The 19,682-nt window shown below is 33.4% G+C and overlaps 2 protein-coding genes and 1 long non-coding RNA gene across 3 annotated transcripts; all 3 read right to left on the bottom strand.

Moving 5' to 3' along the window:
* Positions 1–536: 536 nt before the first annotated feature.
* On the bottom strand, positions 537–2,554 carry LOC112421808 (uncharacterized). Its single transcript, XR_005643837.1, has 2 exons — positions 1,576–2,554; positions 537–1,475 (listed from the first exon to the last, which is right to left on the bottom strand). It is a non-coding gene; the product is annotated as an uncharacterized lncRNA (long non-coding RNA).
* Positions 2,555–4,367: 1,813 nt separating this feature from the next.
* LOC11412950 (probable protein disulfide-isomerase A6) lies at positions 4,368–8,392 on the bottom strand. Its single transcript, XM_003591396.3, has 11 exons — positions 8,137–8,392; positions 7,654–7,738; positions 7,131–7,228; positions 6,948–7,003; positions 6,465–6,582; positions 6,252–6,279; positions 6,057–6,148; positions 5,601–5,757; positions 5,300–5,424; positions 5,030–5,129; positions 4,368–4,786 (listed from the first exon to the last, which is right to left on the bottom strand). The coding sequence occupies exons 1-11, from the start codon at positions 8,304–8,306 to the stop codon at positions 4,721–4,723; spliced, it is 1,095 nt and encodes a 364-aa protein (XP_003591444.2). The 5' UTR covers positions 8,307–8,392; the 3' UTR covers positions 4,368–4,720.
* A 6,594-nt stretch (positions 8,393–14,986) lies between these two features.
* Positions 14,987–19,453, bottom strand: LOC11417071 (transcription factor MYB11). The gene is made up of 4 exons (XM_039829817.1): positions 19,307–19,453; positions 19,029–19,195; positions 18,543–18,672; positions 14,987–16,023 (listed from the first exon to the last, which is right to left on the bottom strand). The coding sequence occupies exons 2-4, from the start codon at positions 19,159–19,161 to the stop codon at positions 15,171–15,173; spliced, it is 1,116 nt and encodes a 371-aa protein (XP_039685751.1). The 5' UTR covers positions 19,162–19,195; positions 19,307–19,453; the 3' UTR covers positions 14,987–15,170.
* Between the last annotated feature and the right edge of the window lie 229 nt (positions 19,454–19,682).

Here is a 19,682-nt window from a genome sequence, read left to right as displayed (position 1 = left end):
TTGAACAATTTGGGAGGCTCAAAAGGCATGCTGTCAATGAAAATCCAAACTAAGCAAAGGCTAAAGAGCATCTTTTCCATTAAAAAAAATTGTTTGTATATATGTCTTTCTTCTATTCTCTTCCTTTTTTCTTATACGTTGACGAAATAATACAATAAAGCATAGTCATAAGAAAGTATAATGTACTTAAGTCAATTTCACTATGTCTAATTGAATCTTGACAACAGATGTTGCAGTGGAAAAACTATATAGCTGATAGCATAAATTTGTTTCATTTTTTTCTACTTAAATTGGATGTAACAGCTGCAGGGCAATTGACACATGTTCTTAATTGTAACAGATGCAGGATGAAAATTGATAGCTTATGAAGTACATAACTGAAGCACTGTTTTTCTTATATGCAAAGAATTGAAAAAGTTCATAAGGGAGAATAATATATTCCAAATCTCATAATTATAAGAATTGATCTCAGATGCAGGAACTCAAAAATTGATAGCATATGAAGTAACAAATAGATAGCATATCAAAGACTATACTCATACCAAAGATAATGATAATATTTCCTCAATACCCAACTTGGTAGCAGAAAGTACACAAGGCAAATAATAAGAGTACATCTCACAATTTGTTAATTACTTTATCATCAAATCACTAAAGTGGTAAAAAGTACACACAACCAAAAGAGTACATTTCTCAACTCAGAATAGAACCACTCTATAATGCTTTGAAAACAAAAATATGAAGTGGCATAATTAATACTATTACTAATTCTTCCAGAAATACTGCTTAAATTGATAAGATGGACCATTTTCTCCAATGCTTGCAGATGGAGGCATTTTTGTTCTCAGCACCAACATTGGAGGCGCACAAAGATAGACAACCCTATTGTTAGCTGCTCCTGTGACACCTAATTTGATCTTTGCTCCTTCAATCAACTTATGCGCGCTGCACAATGCTTGCCATTCACCAGAAAAAACACATGACAACCGTTCATCATGACAAAAATCCGTAAACAACTTCCAAGTATTTCCAGGCAATCAATGACAGTTAATTCAATTTTCTCAGCCTGAAATGCAGATTGACAAAAGTCAAGCCAATTCAAATTCTGCATATAGACAATCATACAACTCACCAACATTCCAAAAGTAACGTCAGAAGCGGTTAACTCCTTAACAATTGTGTTATAGAAGAAGGTAGTGGGAAGTAAAAGGGCAGAAGAACCATATGGTATGAAGGGATTACGTAAGCATGAGCACTATGGTTCTGCAACAACATTCTTTGTGGAGGAGTGCTTTGAGGATACACCAACTCATCTCCATGCATATTCCTAACTTCAAACAGAAAAAGGTGTCGATTTGCAAAAATGACAGTGATCCAAGTACCAGCCAAAAGCACATAAAATTCTTTAAAAATGTCCAACCGTCAGTAAAATAGACTTTCACGTTCCTCTTTTTGACAGCCACCTCAAAGTCATTCTTGTATACATCAAATGGAACCTCCATTATAATATATATTCTACACTCACAACATTGGAATCTAATCTATTCATATTCAAATTAGTTCAAAAAAATCAACCTCTTCATCATCAGGCTTGCAGATAGTTTCATCAACTTCCCTTGTATTTTCAAGGTTCTTCTATGGAAGCTACAACAACACAGAAATAAAAAAATCAAAACAACAACATCCATTCAGTGAGAGAGAGTGAACCTCTTCACCGAGCTCGATAGCTCTTTCAATAGCAGCATCGCGAGCTTTCGACTTAGCATGAATTTCAGATCGTTTTTCTTTGTTCTTACTCATCGAAGGACGGAGCAGTTCCTTCATTTCGGTTTCCGTCACTGTTCTGGTTTTTTCTGCGGTTCCTCTTCCCACCGAAAGCCAATTAGAAGGTTTGGGAAGGTTTCACAATTTGAACAGACGGAATTTGAAAAATCAGAGAAGAAAGGGAAGAAGATTGGATGGTGGCAAGGAGAAGGAGGTGAGGGGAAGGACGATAAAGAAGGGGAAAACAGTGTGAGGGAGAAGACACCTTTATGTTGGTGGTGATTGTTTCTCTTGTATAGAAGGAAAGGAAGAAAAGAGAAGCTTGCATCAATTGGTCACCTCTTGTGCAGTATGCACCGTCCAATGTGGAGTTATCATCATCACCTATGAGCATAAACAACGTGATGCACCAGGTTTGAAATTTCCATCCTCCAACATTGCGAGCAATGTATGGTACATGCATGTTTTACAACATAAGGGTACCAACGTAATTTTGTCCCAAAAATTCATAAATTAAATTTTTCCCGCCCGGCGAACTGCAGTTAAAAATGATAGAAATGGTAATTAAGATGAAAGAGAGTAATATAGGTGAGACTATGGTGACTATCCTTCCCTAAAGTTGGCAAATCTTAATCCGAAAACAGACATGCAAGTATGAGAAATCGCAGTGGAATCGATCCTAAGAGCAACTTCAATGGCATGAATTTCCTAGGGTTCGCCTTCATTGGAGTTGGCCAGCTTGGAGTAACTGTGTTTTTCAGAAGCAACAAACACTTCGCGGTTTTCAAGGCTAAAATGGTGAAAAGTTGAAAGAGTGGAACTAAAATAAAATAAAATATTAGGGAAATTATTGGTAGACACACCCTTTTCAATACCATTCTTGTACACCTGCCTATGTGGATGACATCTCTATAATTTTGTTAAAAAACAAGGGGTAAAATTGGAATTTCAAATATCTGTTTTTTCATTCTTTCTCAATCTCACATAACTCTGTTCTCATTCTCTCTTTACCCTCTTCCTCCTCCAACACCCTCTAGCAACCGCCGCCGCCTCTCTCCTTGCTTGCATCCATCGTTTGATTTTGACTCTCCCTGTATCTCTCTCTCTCTCTCTCCCCTGAAACCCCTTTCTCTCTAATCTCATACGGAGCTCTCTCTCTTCTCTCTTCTTTCAAATCTGAAAAAATTCAAGCAACTATACAGGTATATAACACCATTGGAAAAAAATAAGAAGCTAAAGGAAATGAAAAACACAATTAAAAAAAGGTTAAATGAAAAAGGAAAAAAGGTCAACGGTGGTGGCCGGTGATATAGTGGTGGTTGGAGGTCGAAAGCGGTGGTGAGGAGGATGATGGTGTGGTCGTGTTGACAGAAAGAGAGAAGCGGCGCCGGAGGTAGGAGATGAAACCGAATTGGGTTTTGGTGGCGCCGGTGGTGGCTCGTGGAAGGGATTGAAGAGAGAAAAGAAACAATAGTGTTTTTTTCATTTCTTTTTTGAAACAATATTTTATTTTATTTTTTTCTTTTCTTAATTGGAATATGCATTTTTTTATTATTAAATTTTGTCATTGGACAGTGGTAGAAATGTGTACAGACACGTAAGTGTGTTTACCTATAAGTGCTCTTTTTTTATTATTAAATTTTGCCATTGGACAGTGGTAGAAAGGTGTACAGACACGTAAGTGTGTTTACCTATAAGTGCTCAAAATATTAATATGTGTGATAAATTTGTGGAACCTATTTTAAAATTTACCATTGAAGTGAAAAATGAATGCATAGTTACAAGATTATGTGGCATAATAGGTCCCACGAAATAACCATAGATAAAGTTCATCATTGAAGATGCTTTAATAGACTTAATCGTTGCATCTCACTGAAATCAATGATTGAATGTGCCTTGGCGGCTGTTGAACGTGAAACCAAATAGATACTTCTAAATTTTACACACAAAATTCTCCAATTTTACTCTAAAACATAATTCTCACATTGAAAATCCACCCCCTACACTATCTTCTCCTATATAAAGTCATTTATTATTGCTTAAAGATGTCTATTTAGTTATGTTCACCATATTCTTAACACTTTAAAAACTCTCCAATTTCACTGTTGTATTACCATTGAAAAATCTGCCACCTACACTTCCACATTTTGTGATAATGGAAAATTGATTAATAAACCTAATGCGAAATTATAACCCTTAGTTAATTTTATTGATATTTGAACTTAGTTTTTTTTTTTTCCAAAGTTTGACTCCGGCTCCTGTATATGTAATGATTATCCCTTACCAAGTGAGCTAATCTCACAGGGACTGAACTTAGTTTCTTTAATACGGCTTGTAGCTATTCTCTTTTATTTTTAAAAAGTGAAGACCCAAACAGGTTCACCAAACTGGCCAAGTCTCTAGTTTACAACGATTTTAGCTGAGTTAGACCAGTTCTCCGCCGGTTCCTAACTCAGGCCATCCCAGCCAAGTTTTAAAACACTGAATATCTACAGCTATCTCAAAATATTACCTTCTATTTTGAGTTCATATTTAATTGAGATTGTTCTTTTCTTATAATTAATAATCAACTACTAAACGAGAAACAAGTATCAAGTGCATACTTATCAAGTATTAACAATCGTTGTTGTCTTGTATTAACCATAGTAGTTGTCATGTATTAACCATTTTCATGTGACAAGTTCATACCATAAACCAACGAAGGAAACAGCATGTAAAAGTTCTCGTCCTTCCCGAAAATCGATCTCAGGTAAACTACAACGGGGCAAAGAATAATCTCCATTACCCCAAAATTGTTCTACAATATAGGATCATTAAAACAGACTCAAATTAGGTACTACAAGTCTCCACGTTGAAAATCTCCCAGCAATTTTGATGTCAATGTCAAACATTCATCACAAGGAGCTGCAGTGAGACACTAGCTTCCAGGATCGATGGTAGAAATTGCACCATTAAGTCAAGCATATGTAGACAAGATGTTTTTCTTGAGTGTCAATTCGTCGGCCTTAGCAGGGCTGATAGACTGCATCAATCATCACAGATAATGAGTGTACCACGATTATGAAATTTTCACAACAATTTGTCCACTTCAATTCTTAATCTCCTTAAAGAACCAAATAATTAAAATTTGTAAAAGCACAATTTTAATTTATTGCAAAAAAGTTATTTCAAGGAACCAAAGAGAAATTCAAGTTTAACCATGGCACTTATTATTTCATGCATCAATGAAACTTTCAAGGTTTTAGCTTTGCAAAGAGAATATTACCTTTTCAAGTAGTCGCTCTAGGCGTTGAATTTCATTCTTAGCATAACCAGAACCTTTCTCCAAGTACTTCTTAGAAACTTTCAGGTAAATCTTCCCGTATCTAATGGAGGGAAAAAATTGTAGCATTATTGTCTCTAGCTTTTTGCTTTAAGCAACATAACAGGGTCAAGTACCATAAAGTATACGCATGCAAATTAAAACAGTTCTCAAGGAGCATAATTTCAAGCCACTTAACCATGACAATATTCTGAAATGATGATGTTACATTACCTAGAAGCAGAACCCTTGAGCTTCTCAACTTCCTCTTCAATTCGGGCAAACACAGCCTTCTTCTCTTCGTCATTAGCAGCTACAAACTCCTTTACCAATTCGTCCAAGTCTTCCACTATACCAGCCTGTACGGAAATATCAAGCGTGAGCACAATGTTAAATGTAACAATTTGAACTCTTTATGCTTTATCCCACACCCCAAAGCCACCATGTCCACTGCCGCCAATGTTTTATATGAAAAAAATAAAAAATCAGAGAGAGAGAAACAAACAATGCTTCTCTTTGATCTGAATTCACTAACCTCAGAAGTAAGCTGTCCTTTTGCATCTCGACTTGTTCCAGATTTCTCATTGATAAAAGCCACAAAGTCATCTAAGTCTCTTCCACCTCCATAATCTTCACCGGCTTTGTTGCCCTTTGGGAAGAACTTCAAGGTAGGAAATCCACTTACATCATACCTGTATAAAAGTTATTGCAGAAATCTTTAGTTATTTATGATATTGTACTATTCCACCTCCAAGTCTTCACTAACTGCAGCTTGTCTTAATATAATTGTAATTATATTATGTATTGTCATATGAACAGTGTAACATTTTTCCCATTTGTTTTGGTTCCTACATTTTTTCTTCTTGCTACATCATGCAATTTGGTCTAGTAGGGCCCCAAACAATCTGACCTCTATTCGACTTCACCTTTTAAATTTGCCTCATTCAGATTTAAAACTAACTCTTTTTAAAATTAGGCAACTAAAACTTACTTTTCAGCCAGGTCCCTATATTTGTCGGCATCCAAATTTGCAATCACTACATCGTCCTCCGATTTAAAAACTGCGGCAACTTTTTCATAAATCTGAAGGGGAAAAGAGCATAGCCAAGTTAAACATAACTCTTTCAAAAAATAAATGCACCAACTTTAAATTGATAAAAACGAAACTGCAATGATATCAACTTACAGGAGCAAGACTTTTGCAATGTCCACACCTGGCAAAATAACAAAAGTTCATAAGATATAGCAGTAGTAATTGAGATTTTTCACAAACATTCCATGATTGGATGAAACCAGGACATTACTAATTTACAATATTTTAATGCAAAACAAAGAGGAAACTAACAAAACTAATGATTAAAGAATGGCAATATGATAATTATCGGTGAGTAGTGAGTACCATGGTGCATAAAACTCAACCAAGACATCTTTGGTTTCATCCAAGACAACTTCGTTGAAGGTTTCAGGTGTTAGCACCACTACATGAGATGGAGCGGTAGCAATCTTCACATTGGTTCCTGTAAGTCAAAACCTCTGTTTAGGAAATCCATTACAGCAGTACAATTGCAAATAGAATACACAGAAGAGAGAGAGGGGAAAACTAAACCATGCTAAAGTTATGCTCAACACCATCACAGAAACTAAAAAAATCAAAGTGCGCAGATTTTTATGATTTAGGACCTAAAACTCTAGTATCTCAGGAAAATCAATCCTACATTAAAGTACTTCAGAAAAAGTATATGATGCTACAGGATGGGTCTTTGTGATATTTCCGAAGGGTGGCACTATGTTTCCTTAGAAGTTACACAAACATGTAAACATCTTAATATCTCTGTTTCATAGATATTACAGTAACAGATGGCTTTAAAACGTCAAATAGTACCTCCTTCTGTGTTTACAAACTCGGCAAGTGATTCTGCAGTACGTGGCCCTTCAAACCTACAGGAATTTTCCGAAATCAAGTATTAGATAACAAAAAATAGACGTGAAATGCAGGATAAGTAAATATGAGCTGAGATATAAAATCATATCAATATTATTTTCTAAAAAGTCAAGGTCTTCTCACTTTTTGGGTTCCAGAGATCCTTTTGGAAACCACTGAATCGTTGGGTACCCAGAGACACCATATTTGCTGCACACACCCTTATGCTCATCACAGTCCACCTATAGCAAATTATTAAGTTAGCTTCATCATATGTGCAATGACCCAATTGAATCATGAACAAGAAAAGCCAAAAAGAAACCACAAAGTACAAAGCACAAAGATTATGAGGAAAATTTGTGAAGAACATAACTTTCTAAGGATGATCTATCGCTCCAACTTTCATTTATAAATAAAAGAATGAAGGGGAAATTCATTTATAAAATGTAAAGAGTTCAACAGTAGAGAAAAAGAATCCCTCAAGGTTGCAGCTTAAACTTAATGTTTATGAAGACTTGTACATATTCTCCATAATAATAACCGGATTACCGTACACACAAAATCATAAACAGATAAAGTTAACAGTGTGAAACATTTTACCAAGGTAAAATACAAACTACGAACAATGATATGTATAATAAATGCAGAGAAAAACCAGGGGGCTGACCTTGGCAATCAAAACAGATTTGGCTTTCTTGAAGCTGTTACCGAGCTTTTCATATTCTGGAGCAAGCTTTTTGCAGTGTCCACACCTATTATTACAGGTAATGCGAAACACTGATATAAGTTAACCATGCATCTTATTTGCAACATAAGTCCCTGATTAGTTATCAGCCTATTTATTTTATGCATATCAAATCACATTGTCTTATCATATAACATGATTATTTTTTGTTTACAACTTCTAAAAATGTTTCTACTCTCTTATCATCCTAATCCTAATTATTATTATTCTCTAACTATTTGATTGAAAGATAAAAAACCCGAGTTAGTTTACTTTACTAATAGTAATTAAATCAAAGAATCGCATACACATTACATCAAAAAGCTAAAACGGCACCGTACCATTTACTACAACAATTCATAAAACTACAATCTGAACAAATCCGATCGAAGCGAATCAGAAAAATAAGAAGATCGAGAAAATTACCAAGGGGCGTAGAACTCAACGAGAGCTCCTTTATCTTGACCAACTTCCTTCTCGAAATTTTCTTCAGTCAGCACAACGACGTCGTCTGCTGAAACTGATACGAATAGAATTGCAAACGCGAACGATGCTAATGCTATTCTGCTCCAGATCTGATGCATCTCCATTTTCATCTTCTTCTTCTTTCTGTGTTTCGGTTCAACCGCTACAGCACGTGACTGATTATATATTAGTTACTTACTACGTATAAGAATTTGTATTCTACTGTGTAGTTTCTTTTCTACGTTTGCTCACGTGGCATTGTTTCATTGCTTCTCTTAAAAGCAAAGTAATCGTCTTTGTTTCGCACTTAATGACGCTTGTTGTTGAGGTGGCTTCGTGTAAGTGGCTCAAACACCCTATGTTTGCATAGTACCTGCCACGTGTAAGTTAGACACGTGGTGTCATCTTTTTACAAAAATGTAATAAGAAAATGAATATACTAATTTTACCAAATCATTGTTAAGTATTGAATTATTTATGGCTTAATTGTTATTTTAGTCCTTTAATTAATTTGTTGGTATCGATTTGGTCTTATTCATTTTGGTATTTTAACTTTTGCGCTATTACATGTTTTGATTCTTTCTGTTAGTCTCATTCAAAAAATGCTAAGGTTTGTTAGATCATCATCTTCATTCAACTTCTTCATCATTTTCCTCGTCCATCTTCATAAAAACATTCAACATAAAACACATAAGAAGAAAAAACTCAGAAAAACCAATAAAATTCTTTCTCTCCCTCTCTCCTCTCCCATGGCCTCCCTCTAATATTTTTTTCCCTATTTCTTCATCTTCCTTCTTCCTCTTCTTCATCATCTTCAACATCACCTTCATCAACTTTCATAAATTTTTGAGAGAAAAAACATAAAAAATCTTTGAATTAAAACACACTATTTCAAATTCCCAACAATTCGCCTTCCTAACAGACCCAAAATCCCAACATTTCACTTCCAATCAAAATCAAAACCAAACTTTTAACCTCATATACACTTAGTGATCATCAAATATTGTTACTACATCAATAATTTGCTTTTATTACTCTTAATCTATTATTAATTGCAATTTTCCTTCCAAATCAATGAAACACAATTTCAACCCAGATCCCTTATTTCACTCGCATAGCCCACATCCCCTATTTCAACCAAAATCCCTAATCCATCTTTCTCCCCTAAATCTCTTGAATGTATCACAGTTTCTCATGACACCACTACACAAATGAGGTGATATTTTTTCTTTGTATAACGTTCCTATGCATATACTCTTAGGCTTTGTTTGGTTGATCAAAGAAAGTAGAAGGAAAGAAAGTTAAAGGAAAGATTGTGTAAGGAAAGAATGAGAGTAGAAAGTAAGATGATTTTATTAGTTGTTTGGTACAAGAGAAAGAGGTAGGAAAGAAAGATAAAAAATAAAAAATAAAAAAATATTAGATTTAGTAAATTACATAACTACCCACATATTAAATTGATATGTATTTACTTATATGAATATATATAATATAATATCTTCCTAAAAAAATCTATAATAAAAATGTACCAAAAAAAGAACAAAGGAACAACAACAAGAAAACCTGACACAAGAAAACTACTCACCTAAAAAACCCAGCGCTGGAAGGAAAAAAAAAAAAGCTGATAAACATTTTATAAAAGTAATAAAACAAGGGTATTTATGACATTTCATCATATGAATGAGTTTCTTCTCCACTTTCTGCTCTAACTAGTGCGGAAACAATTTCAGGTGTGGGCCCCATCAATATCCTTCTTTCCTATGTCTTTCTATGATATTTCAAACTATGGAAACCTTTCTTTTCCACTTTCTTTCTCTCCACTCACAATCTTTCCTTCCTTCATCAGTTGAAACAAACAGACCATTAGGGAGAACGAATTTGGGTTGTATATAGTCACTATTGCCTTTAATTTTTGGATTTAATGCTCCTACATTTTTTGCTTTAATTATTGATAAGAATACAAATATGATACTAGGATTTTTTTTTTTTTTGGTGAGTTTTGGTATGATTTTGGTCTCAGTTTCTCCCAAACTACTTCTTCTAACCCTCTAACTTTCACAAACTCTAATTTGTTGTTTTTCTACTCATTTTTCTAGTTGTTGTTCCTATTGGGTTGTTGTTGTTATTGATTGTTATTGTTTGTTGTTGTTGCTGCATTGTTGTTGGGGTTGTTATTGATGGGTTTTGTTGTTATTGTTTGTTCTTGCTGTTGAGTTTTGTTTTTGTTGTTGTTGATGATGTTCTTCCTATTTTCCAGAAATTGATGAACCCTAACATTCAAAATAGAGTCGTTTGAAGCTTTGATCAATCACCAATGATCTTTTGCTTGATATGGTTATTGTCCTATGAAGGATAAATTTCAAATGCATTCCCATTGTGAAGAAACATCGTTGCAGGCAGAGCTGTTTTTTGTGTTGTAGCAGAAACAAAAACAGAGTAGTGGAGGTAGTGGTTGTACACTTCGTACAATTGTACTTTGTCAACGCTCTTTGAAGAACAAGCATCCAATGTCTTCAAATCCTTTCAAACTAGCCGTTGCTTCACTCTTTCAGTCTTCTGCAATGCTTACATGAGATTAAATCCATTGAACAGCTTTTGAAGCTTTATGTTGCATCTCCTAATGAACTGCAGCTTTTGGTGATTTTCAGCTTTTGATGAACTTGCTTTTGATGACGTCACCACTTCAGGAGCACTTTGTCTTCATACGCTTTAAGCTTCCTTTTTGTTGATTCCTTTGCTCTTTATTGTTCTTCCAAGACCTTTTTAAGATGTCAAATTTTGTCTATGGTCCTGTACACTTGAACAAATATTAGCATATCCGATTGACAATTTTTAATACCTTGTTATCATCAAAACTCTTAAAGGGTAAAACACATTTTGTTCCAACAGTTACCACCATTCTAACTTTAATTTCTCCAAAGTATCAATATGGCATTACGATCACTCAAATATGGTGATACCACCGTTTCCACTTTTTAATTTCTCCTCAATTAAAGTATTGAAAGAATATTTATATACCTTTAAGATCATTCCGACGGGACATTATTATTCCAAAAGGGACAATGATCTTAATAGTACTCTTTATTTCGAAGGGACTTATATTATCGAAGGGACTATGTTTTTAAGACCATTCTTAATTCCGAAGGGACATTAAACCAAAAAGGGACTATGGTCTTAAGAACACTCTTAATTCCAAAGGGACAGAAAAAGGAGATGAAGAGAAGAAAGACTCGTCAACACAAGTCAAGAAAGGGAGAAGAGAGAAAGGGTTCCCGACAACTCAATGAAACTCTTTGGTGTGTTTTTAAACCAAGTGGAGTCCTCTATTTATATAGAGATTATGTAGCTGTTTTAGCAAAAATTGCGACAGCAGTTACTCTAACGGATAAGATTAAAATGGAGTTTATCCATTAATCAGTTCAACAACACTTGTGGATAGGATCAAAAGAAACAAATCGACAAAAGTGGAGGAAACAAACTATTTGATTTGAATGAAGGAAATATAAGAAATTTAATTAAATTCTTATTCTAATCACAGCTACCATAAGCCAAATTTATGGGAAGTGATATTCATGAATCTATTATTTTTATCATTATTAAGTATTTAAAAGTAAATACTGCAATTTAAACACACACTATTAATGTGTGTGTTCTATTTTATGTGGGACCTCCACACTCTATTTTTTCAATTTTTTAATCCACACTCTATTTTATGTGTTTAATCTTCCAATTTTTCTTCCCACATCACACCAATGTTCCAACATTATCAAGAATCACCATCACGTTTTAATGATGTCTTTAATCTTTGTATGACCGCTTTAGATGATATGAAGTGTTTCTTCTAGCACTTTTTTAAGCTTGCGGCAAATTAAGGTTATCTTCATAGGAAAGGCACCCATGAAGCAACTATAACCCTTTAGAGTTCTTAAGTTATGTTAGCAATAACATACAATGCATCAGAAAAGGATTATGGTTAAAGATATACCAGTGTTTTGTTGTTTCCACTCATTTTATAATTTAAATTGTGGGGTTGCCGCAACTTTGATAGCAATATCATACAGTGCATCCGAAGAGGATGATGGTGAACAAATCTAATCATAATAACAAACTAGAAAACTTTTTTTTTTATAGGCAAAGAGAGAGGTTAGGTATCACGGAGAAGCTGAAACATCCCAACTAGGTTGGCACCCAACAGCAACTCCCATCCTTTATCGCCTCTCTAATACGTAATATTATTAAAAAAAGGAAAAACTGTACAAAGGAGGGGGGACTAGGCCAATACCCTCAAAACAAAGCAGAAATAAAACAGAAAAAGAAGATAGAAAAGGCTATGGTAATCTATAGTTGGGCAGACCATTTCTATCTCTAGTGAAATCAAATGTCAAAGAAACTGACATAACGTGGAACCAAGAAGTGTCAGGCAGCTCATGTCCCGAAGAATCTAAAGCGTCTGCACAACAATTTACATATCTCTAAAAACTAAACGGGAATCATTGTTACCGATCCCCCAAATGTTTCAATCTTCATTTAGAGGTTGGAAGAGGACCCTGTGAACGGGTTTTGGTTTGAAAATCTACCTTCTGCTTATTCAATTTTTTCTTTTGAGACTTGGAAAGCACGGGGAAAAAGGCACTTATGTTGCAGCAGCCTTATCTAACCATGCTTGCATAAAATCCATTTCTTTCCGTAAAGTAGGGTCAATATTTGCATTAGGGCCAGCCTCTATAGAGGAGACATCTAAAGTCTGGACCAGCGTTAAAATTGGTTCATCATTAAGAATTTCCTTACGAACAATTTCATCTAGAAAACTTCATGTCTATTATCCTTGAGATATGGAATTAAATGAGTACCAATTAATACACTACACATTGGCTAATGGTACATGGTTTACGTTGTGTGCTTGCCTATGCAAGCAATAATTGTTTGCATTTGCTTGGTTTGGACGTGTCTGTCCAGCTTACTGTCATATCCCCTTTGATGCTAAGAATTCACAAGTCGTTCTCTCTGATCTATAACCGAATGTGTTTTCCAATTTATCAGTAATGTAAAACACAATTTTTGCAATCAACTGTTGTGTTCATCCCAGGTTATATTCCTTATTTGAGTTTATATACACGTGCAGTTCTTCATATAAATATGTCTTTTATTAGTTATGAATTATGGTATATTGTTAGATTTCAAAGTATCGGATCTGTCTACTGATGTAACCAAAAAAAAAAAAGAAAGGAAAAAATTAGTTTTTATTTTGACAGTAAAAGTGTAGTATCATATTGCAGGATCAAATATACTGATTTATCTTTTTGTTGAAGTGTGTCAAAAATCCTCCGTGCATCGTAGAAAAATCAAGCCTGTTGCCATAATTTTGAATATTTTCTTCTTTTTTTTTTTTTTGCGAGTTTGTGTACTACGGAATATGGATGGATATTTCTATTTTGCTCATTTGTTACCATCGTATTTAATTGTTTTGGAATTTTACGTCCCCGTAATTTCATTCAGTTTTTAATCACAATGTTTGTTAAACATTTCTTCCGAATTAAGCCTTTGGCTCTTATTTTTATGACAGACTGCTAAGTTTTATATAAAATATACCAAATCCACTGTCAAATTGGAAAAATTTCTCAAAAAAATAACCGTCATAACACATGAATTGAAATAAAACACACAACGGATAAGAACCGAAACTCATGTCAAGGCTGCGATTATCACTCACCATAACCTGAAGAAAAGAAGCACGGTAATTTCTCTTTGCAATATATTAGCTTGCTTCTCCATTGTTTATGACCCAAACGGTAGCACGGATAAAAATTCTAGTTGTGATGAATCCTAGTTGACTTATCAATTTTTAGATTTTGGGTGTCTTCTTCTTAACCTAATCCATCTTTAGTTCCTTTTCCCCTTTTATATTTGCTTACTTCATCATAGGTGAAAGCAACTCTATCCCACCTAATGTTGTAATATTAGGCATAAAATTATTTCTGTAAATAATAATCAACATATAAAAATGTGTAAACGGTTAAATATGAAATTAGATAAACAAAAGATATCAAATAAACTTATATGTGCTTAATATTGCTGTATGAAATTGGCCACCGACACAGCTCTATCAACATCATCCACCAACGATTATTATAAAACCGACACAATGATAAACCTAACCTATATAATTTGAGGCGTGACGAAGTCGCTGTATTTAAGGATTTATCTGCCTCATAAGCGCATATCCTACCAGGATACAACAAGTCCCTCTCCAATATGAATCATAGTCGAAGGTGACAGAACAACTCAAATATATCTCAAAGATAACAGGAGATATGTAACCCAAAAATCCAATTTATAGGAGGAAGGAAAACAATATCTTAGGAGGAGAGAGAGTTCCGATTCATATACTGCATACTCTTTGTTTAGAAATGTATTTCTCCATTTTCTGTTGCTCGAAGCAATGAATCAATTCACTTTACTAAGCATGACCGTTTTCAAAATAAATGAGTAACGAGTAACGTGTGCTAATTAAGACAAGGCCTTTGACCAAGCCAATATTTTCAAGAAAACTAAAGACTTAAATCAAAAAGATAGGGACATATATTTAATAATAATAATAATAAAATAAATATTTCTCTACTAAATTATTTTATTTTATTTTTTATATTTCTCATTTAAAGAAAAAAAAAATTAAAGTTTTGAAATATCTTCAAATTTACAACACCTAAATTAGCGTTTTCTAATATTCTCATATACAATGTAATTATTGTAACACATGAACATCCTTATTTAGATTTTTAATAATCTATTGCAGTACTTGTGAGTCAAAAGATAAATCAATCCAAAAAATTCACCACTCACTTTTATTATTTTGTATTCACGTTTTATTATTTATTCTACAATGACAAATTTTTCAAAAAGCTACACTAAATTGGCAATGTAAAAAATAAGCTACTCACTAAAACCCATAAAAAAGAAAAAACCCTAAACACTCAAACCAGAACAACATTGTTTTTTCAAGAGAGAAACCAAGCAATCAAATCATTTTGTTTCTGAGAATCTATCTCACCCAACCTCTTACTATCACCTTCCCAATCATCATCTTCACACAACCAATTCAAAAGATTTTCTTTATGCTCCCTATTACTATTATCATCATCAAAACTAAATTCCATAACACTCTCCCAATTCCATTTATCATCCAAATCTAAACCCATATTCAAAGACCATTCTCCACTTTCACCGTTGTTTGAGGTTTGGTTCACACTACTTTCGGGGTCTTCACATGAAACCAAATTATATTTAAGACAGTCTCCATCATCATTGGTTGTTCTTTCATTTTCTTCACCTCCATCACCCATCATTTCTCTCTCTTGACTTAAATTTGAAACAGACCCACTTGTTTCCAGCAAACAATTTTCCATTGTCTTGACATGAGTACTTATACACATTGCCCCACTGTCTTCATTAATGTCATCTAACAACTCACTAAGCCCTAAGATGTCGTCACATAATTCATACGTTGTTTCTTTCTCATCATGTGTTGTTTTTACCTCCACGTCATCGATTATTTTCTCTGTAACTTCACAATCTAGTGAAGGAGTACGTGGAATTTGAACTTCTGGTTCAATATAATTTTCTTTAGTATTAATAATGGTTTGTTTTTTGTAGCTTTTGTTCTTCTTCATGGCCCAACGACTTGTTTTACCACATTTACGCTTAGGAGGACGAACAATATCCATGATCTTTGGCTCTATAGTTGTGGAAATTTTTGAGAAACTGTAGATTTTTCTGCTTAGGTGAGAATTCCAATGATTTTTAATTTCATTGTCCGTTCTTCCTGGCAAGTGGCTAGCTATCATGGACCACCTGAAAATCACACAAACCCAATAAACTTCAAATCATAATTTCTTCCTTGTGTTATATACTAGTATATTCCTTTTCACTTGTTTTGTTCCGTACCACTTTATGACCAAAATGATGTTTTTTTTTTTTTTTGTGTGGTGGTCGGGAGTTGAACCCCGCACCTTGCACATATTATACACTGTCCTTATCAACTGAGATAAGCTCACGAGGATAACAAAATGATGTTTGTTACTGGTAGGAAAATAATCCAAACCCATATTCAAAGACCAACTTGGGTGATTTTTTTTTTTTTTGCTTCCAAAAAATAATACGTACTACTAGCATGAACCTCATTTAATGTTTCACCAAATAGTTAGGCATGTGGGCATTATAATAATTAATCCATGATTTTTGAAGTGCCCAAAAAAGACGGGAACAACTTTAATATCTCCATAAAAAAATAGTACTCATTGTTTGTCTAGAGTAGTCTATCAGTTTGTGTAGAGTACTCTTTCGGTTTGTATCGTTGAATAAGTAAGAAATTAAGGGTTTAAATCTTAGTCTTCGTATATTACAGTGTATCGTCCATATCAACCGAGTTATGTTGACATAACTACTTTATCTATTATATGTTTTTACTTCTACCTTTCTCGCTTTTTAGTTTTTTATATGTCACACACAAGTATCTTTTTTCTACTTGAAAAAAATAAGGAAAATGTTAATTATTACTTAAGGCACTTGTTAAGAAAAAAATTATCTTAAGAATTCTGCATTCAATATATTAAAACAAAAGAAATTAACTTCTTCCACATAATTCTGTAAAAAAAAAAAACTTCTATATAAATTTATCATGGTTTTTTCTAAATTACCTTTGAAGAATGGTAGGTAATTTACCCACCAACCAATGAAAATGAGCAATTTGTTGGTGGAGTAAAGATAGTTCATGGATACCACTTAAAAATGTGCTTATGTGGCTAATGTCTATTGGTTGGGGTAAATTACCCACCATTCTTCCATGGGTACCCTAGTTGTCACCATTTATCATTCTTTTTTACTTTAAAAAACTGTCCTTATAATATTTGTTTTTCTATTTGAGAGGATCTTTAATATTTCTTAACATGATCCAAAAAAATAAAAATACTTTCTAGGAAAACAGTTGGATTTCATGGTGAATTATTTGCCTACATCAACCAAGTATAGTGTGTCAATGTTTCTTAAGAAGCATAGTCATTTCTTTTCCGGTTTTATATAAAATAAAATAAAAAAAGATCCATTGATAATTAAAGCATATGTTTATCATATAGTTTAAATACATCGGTAACTCCGACACTCTTCAAATTAACTAACAAAATCTTTAAAATAGAGGGAGAAAAAGTAATGTGATGATTATTATGCTTCTTAAGAAAAATGTTTTACATAAAAAAAGAATTTTGATGGGATAAATGGGAAGATATTTGAATGACTTCGAGTTTTAATGACTTTGAAAGAGAATAATAAATGAATAATTGAAATAAATTATTTTAATTTGGTTACGAGATAGATATATTGAAACAAGATCACTAGGACAAATATGCCCCAATTATCATTTTGTGCACGTTATCAATTCATTAGTAGTAGTACTGTTGGCCTTTATTAGGACATTATAAAGAAAATCCGGCAGCAGAAATAACTGGTTAAAAAACATGTCCTTGAAATTACTCGGATTATTTTTTGAGGAAACACTCGTAGTCTTTGAAATTATAATAGTACTGTTTTATACTAGTATTAGTGGTAAAAAACACTACACGTTATTATTTTAGGTCCAATAATAAAGGGTTTTAGGGCCCACGAATTATTCCAAAACAGAGGTACGATTTAGATACTGGATTTTTCTTACAAAAAAACAAAGGTACAACATTGCAGTTTACTTTTTTATTTAAAAATAATTCCAGTTTAATTGGAAACAATGACAACCTGACACGAGTATTTTAAATTTTTTAATAAAGCAACGCATTTTGCAAGTGATGGGAAAATTAAAATATCACAAAAAAACAAAAGTCAAAAAACAGCTTCCCCGTAGTATCCGGCAAGCTCTCACTTTTATGTTTTAACCCTAACTTTAAAATATGTAAATGAAGAGTATGGAAAGAAAATGAATAAGAGATCACGTGGAGTATATATTAATTTTGGGTTGGTAATGTGAATTAAATAAACGAAAATGTAAATTCCAGTAGAACCTAGAAAAAGCAATTCTAAAGTTATGAATTACAAATATATATCAATTAATGACAAAGTTACCAAAAAAAATAGCTGCCATGCCATACCCACATCCTACGGTCAACTCTCAAATTTGTATTTTTCATAAAATAAAAAAATCTTAAATTTGATGGTTAGTAGTCTCCATCAAATTTGTATTACAAATATAAAGACATAGGCTAAATATACGTGGGCAAGCATGATCCTAAATAAAAAGGGTAAATTTTTCTTTAAGAAAAGTGCTAAAGTTGGTAAACTTATTTTAATCTATAATTAAAACTATAATATTCAATGCAAGTAGCACAAACCTGTTACCATAAGTAGTATGGAGCTTCACAATGGTATCTTCCTCTTGAGCAGAAATGTTCCCTCTTTTTAGATCAGTTCTCAAATAGTTAATCCATCTTAGTCTACAACTCTTCCCACACCTTAATAATCCTTCAAATTCCCAAATAAAATTCTAGTTAAAATTGAAGCCAATTCATTTATACTAACACAAAGTAATTTCTTAAAAAAATAAATAAATAACGACATAGTAGTTTGTCATTGAAATATTAACAAACCCACTATAAATAAAAAATAGTTCAAACTTCAAATAATGATTTAATTTACATACACCGACAATGTACAATCAGGTCGTAATCTTTAACTGATTAAGAAAGGTTGACTTTTAATCATGCAAATTAATGATTGTTTGCGATTGATTGATAATGTAAAACGTTTACGATGTATATCAAAATTATTCTCTCACACTAAATACATTTGGCCTCTAATATATAGTATCATTACTATACCTGCATTCTTTGGCAATGACCTCCAAGAACCTTCTCCATTGGCTTGAATGTATTTTGACAAGATCTCATCTTCTTCTGCTGTCCATCTTCCTCTTTTCAACCCTACTTTTGCACAACAAGGAGTTCTTCCCATATCTAACTAGTGAATGTTTTTGTCCACAATGCTACTATAAAATAAACAATGCACTAAAATGTTACACAAGAAAAAGGTAGCAAGCTAGCAAGACAAGAAATTAAATAAATAAGCACATGAAAATTGAAATGGTTATTATAGCTACCTTTGTTTTTGACGGTGGTGGTTATAGCTACCTAGTAAGTGTTTGAGGAATGAGACTAGACTAGACAACGAGGTGGAGAAAGGTTAGTGCATGTTTGTATATGTTGTCATGTCTAAAACCCAACAATTATGAAACGTATGAGAGAGCAGTTGAAATAATTTATAGAATTGAAAAAGGTAGCAATGTGTGTGAGGTGGGGCTATTCATTTAAAACATATATGTGGTGGCAGATTGTGCCACGTTGGTTTTGTAACAATGCTACGATCGTGGCTCATCCACCGTCTACACCCTCCTTGCGGGGCTTCCATCTCCCACGTTGATGTACTCCTGTATATGTATATGAATATGAAATATGAATATAATTATCATATAAAGT

This window comes from Medicago truncatula, chromosome 1 (assembly GCF_003473485.1).
Source record: "Medicago truncatula cultivar Jemalong A17 chromosome 1, MtrunA17r5.0-ANR, whole genome shotgun sequence".
Classification (NCBI taxonomy): Eukaryota; Viridiplantae; Streptophyta; class Magnoliopsida; order Fabales; family Fabaceae; genus Medicago; species Medicago truncatula.
Note: the sequence above shows the minus strand (reverse complement) of the source record. Positions and strands in the feature narration are given on the sequence as shown.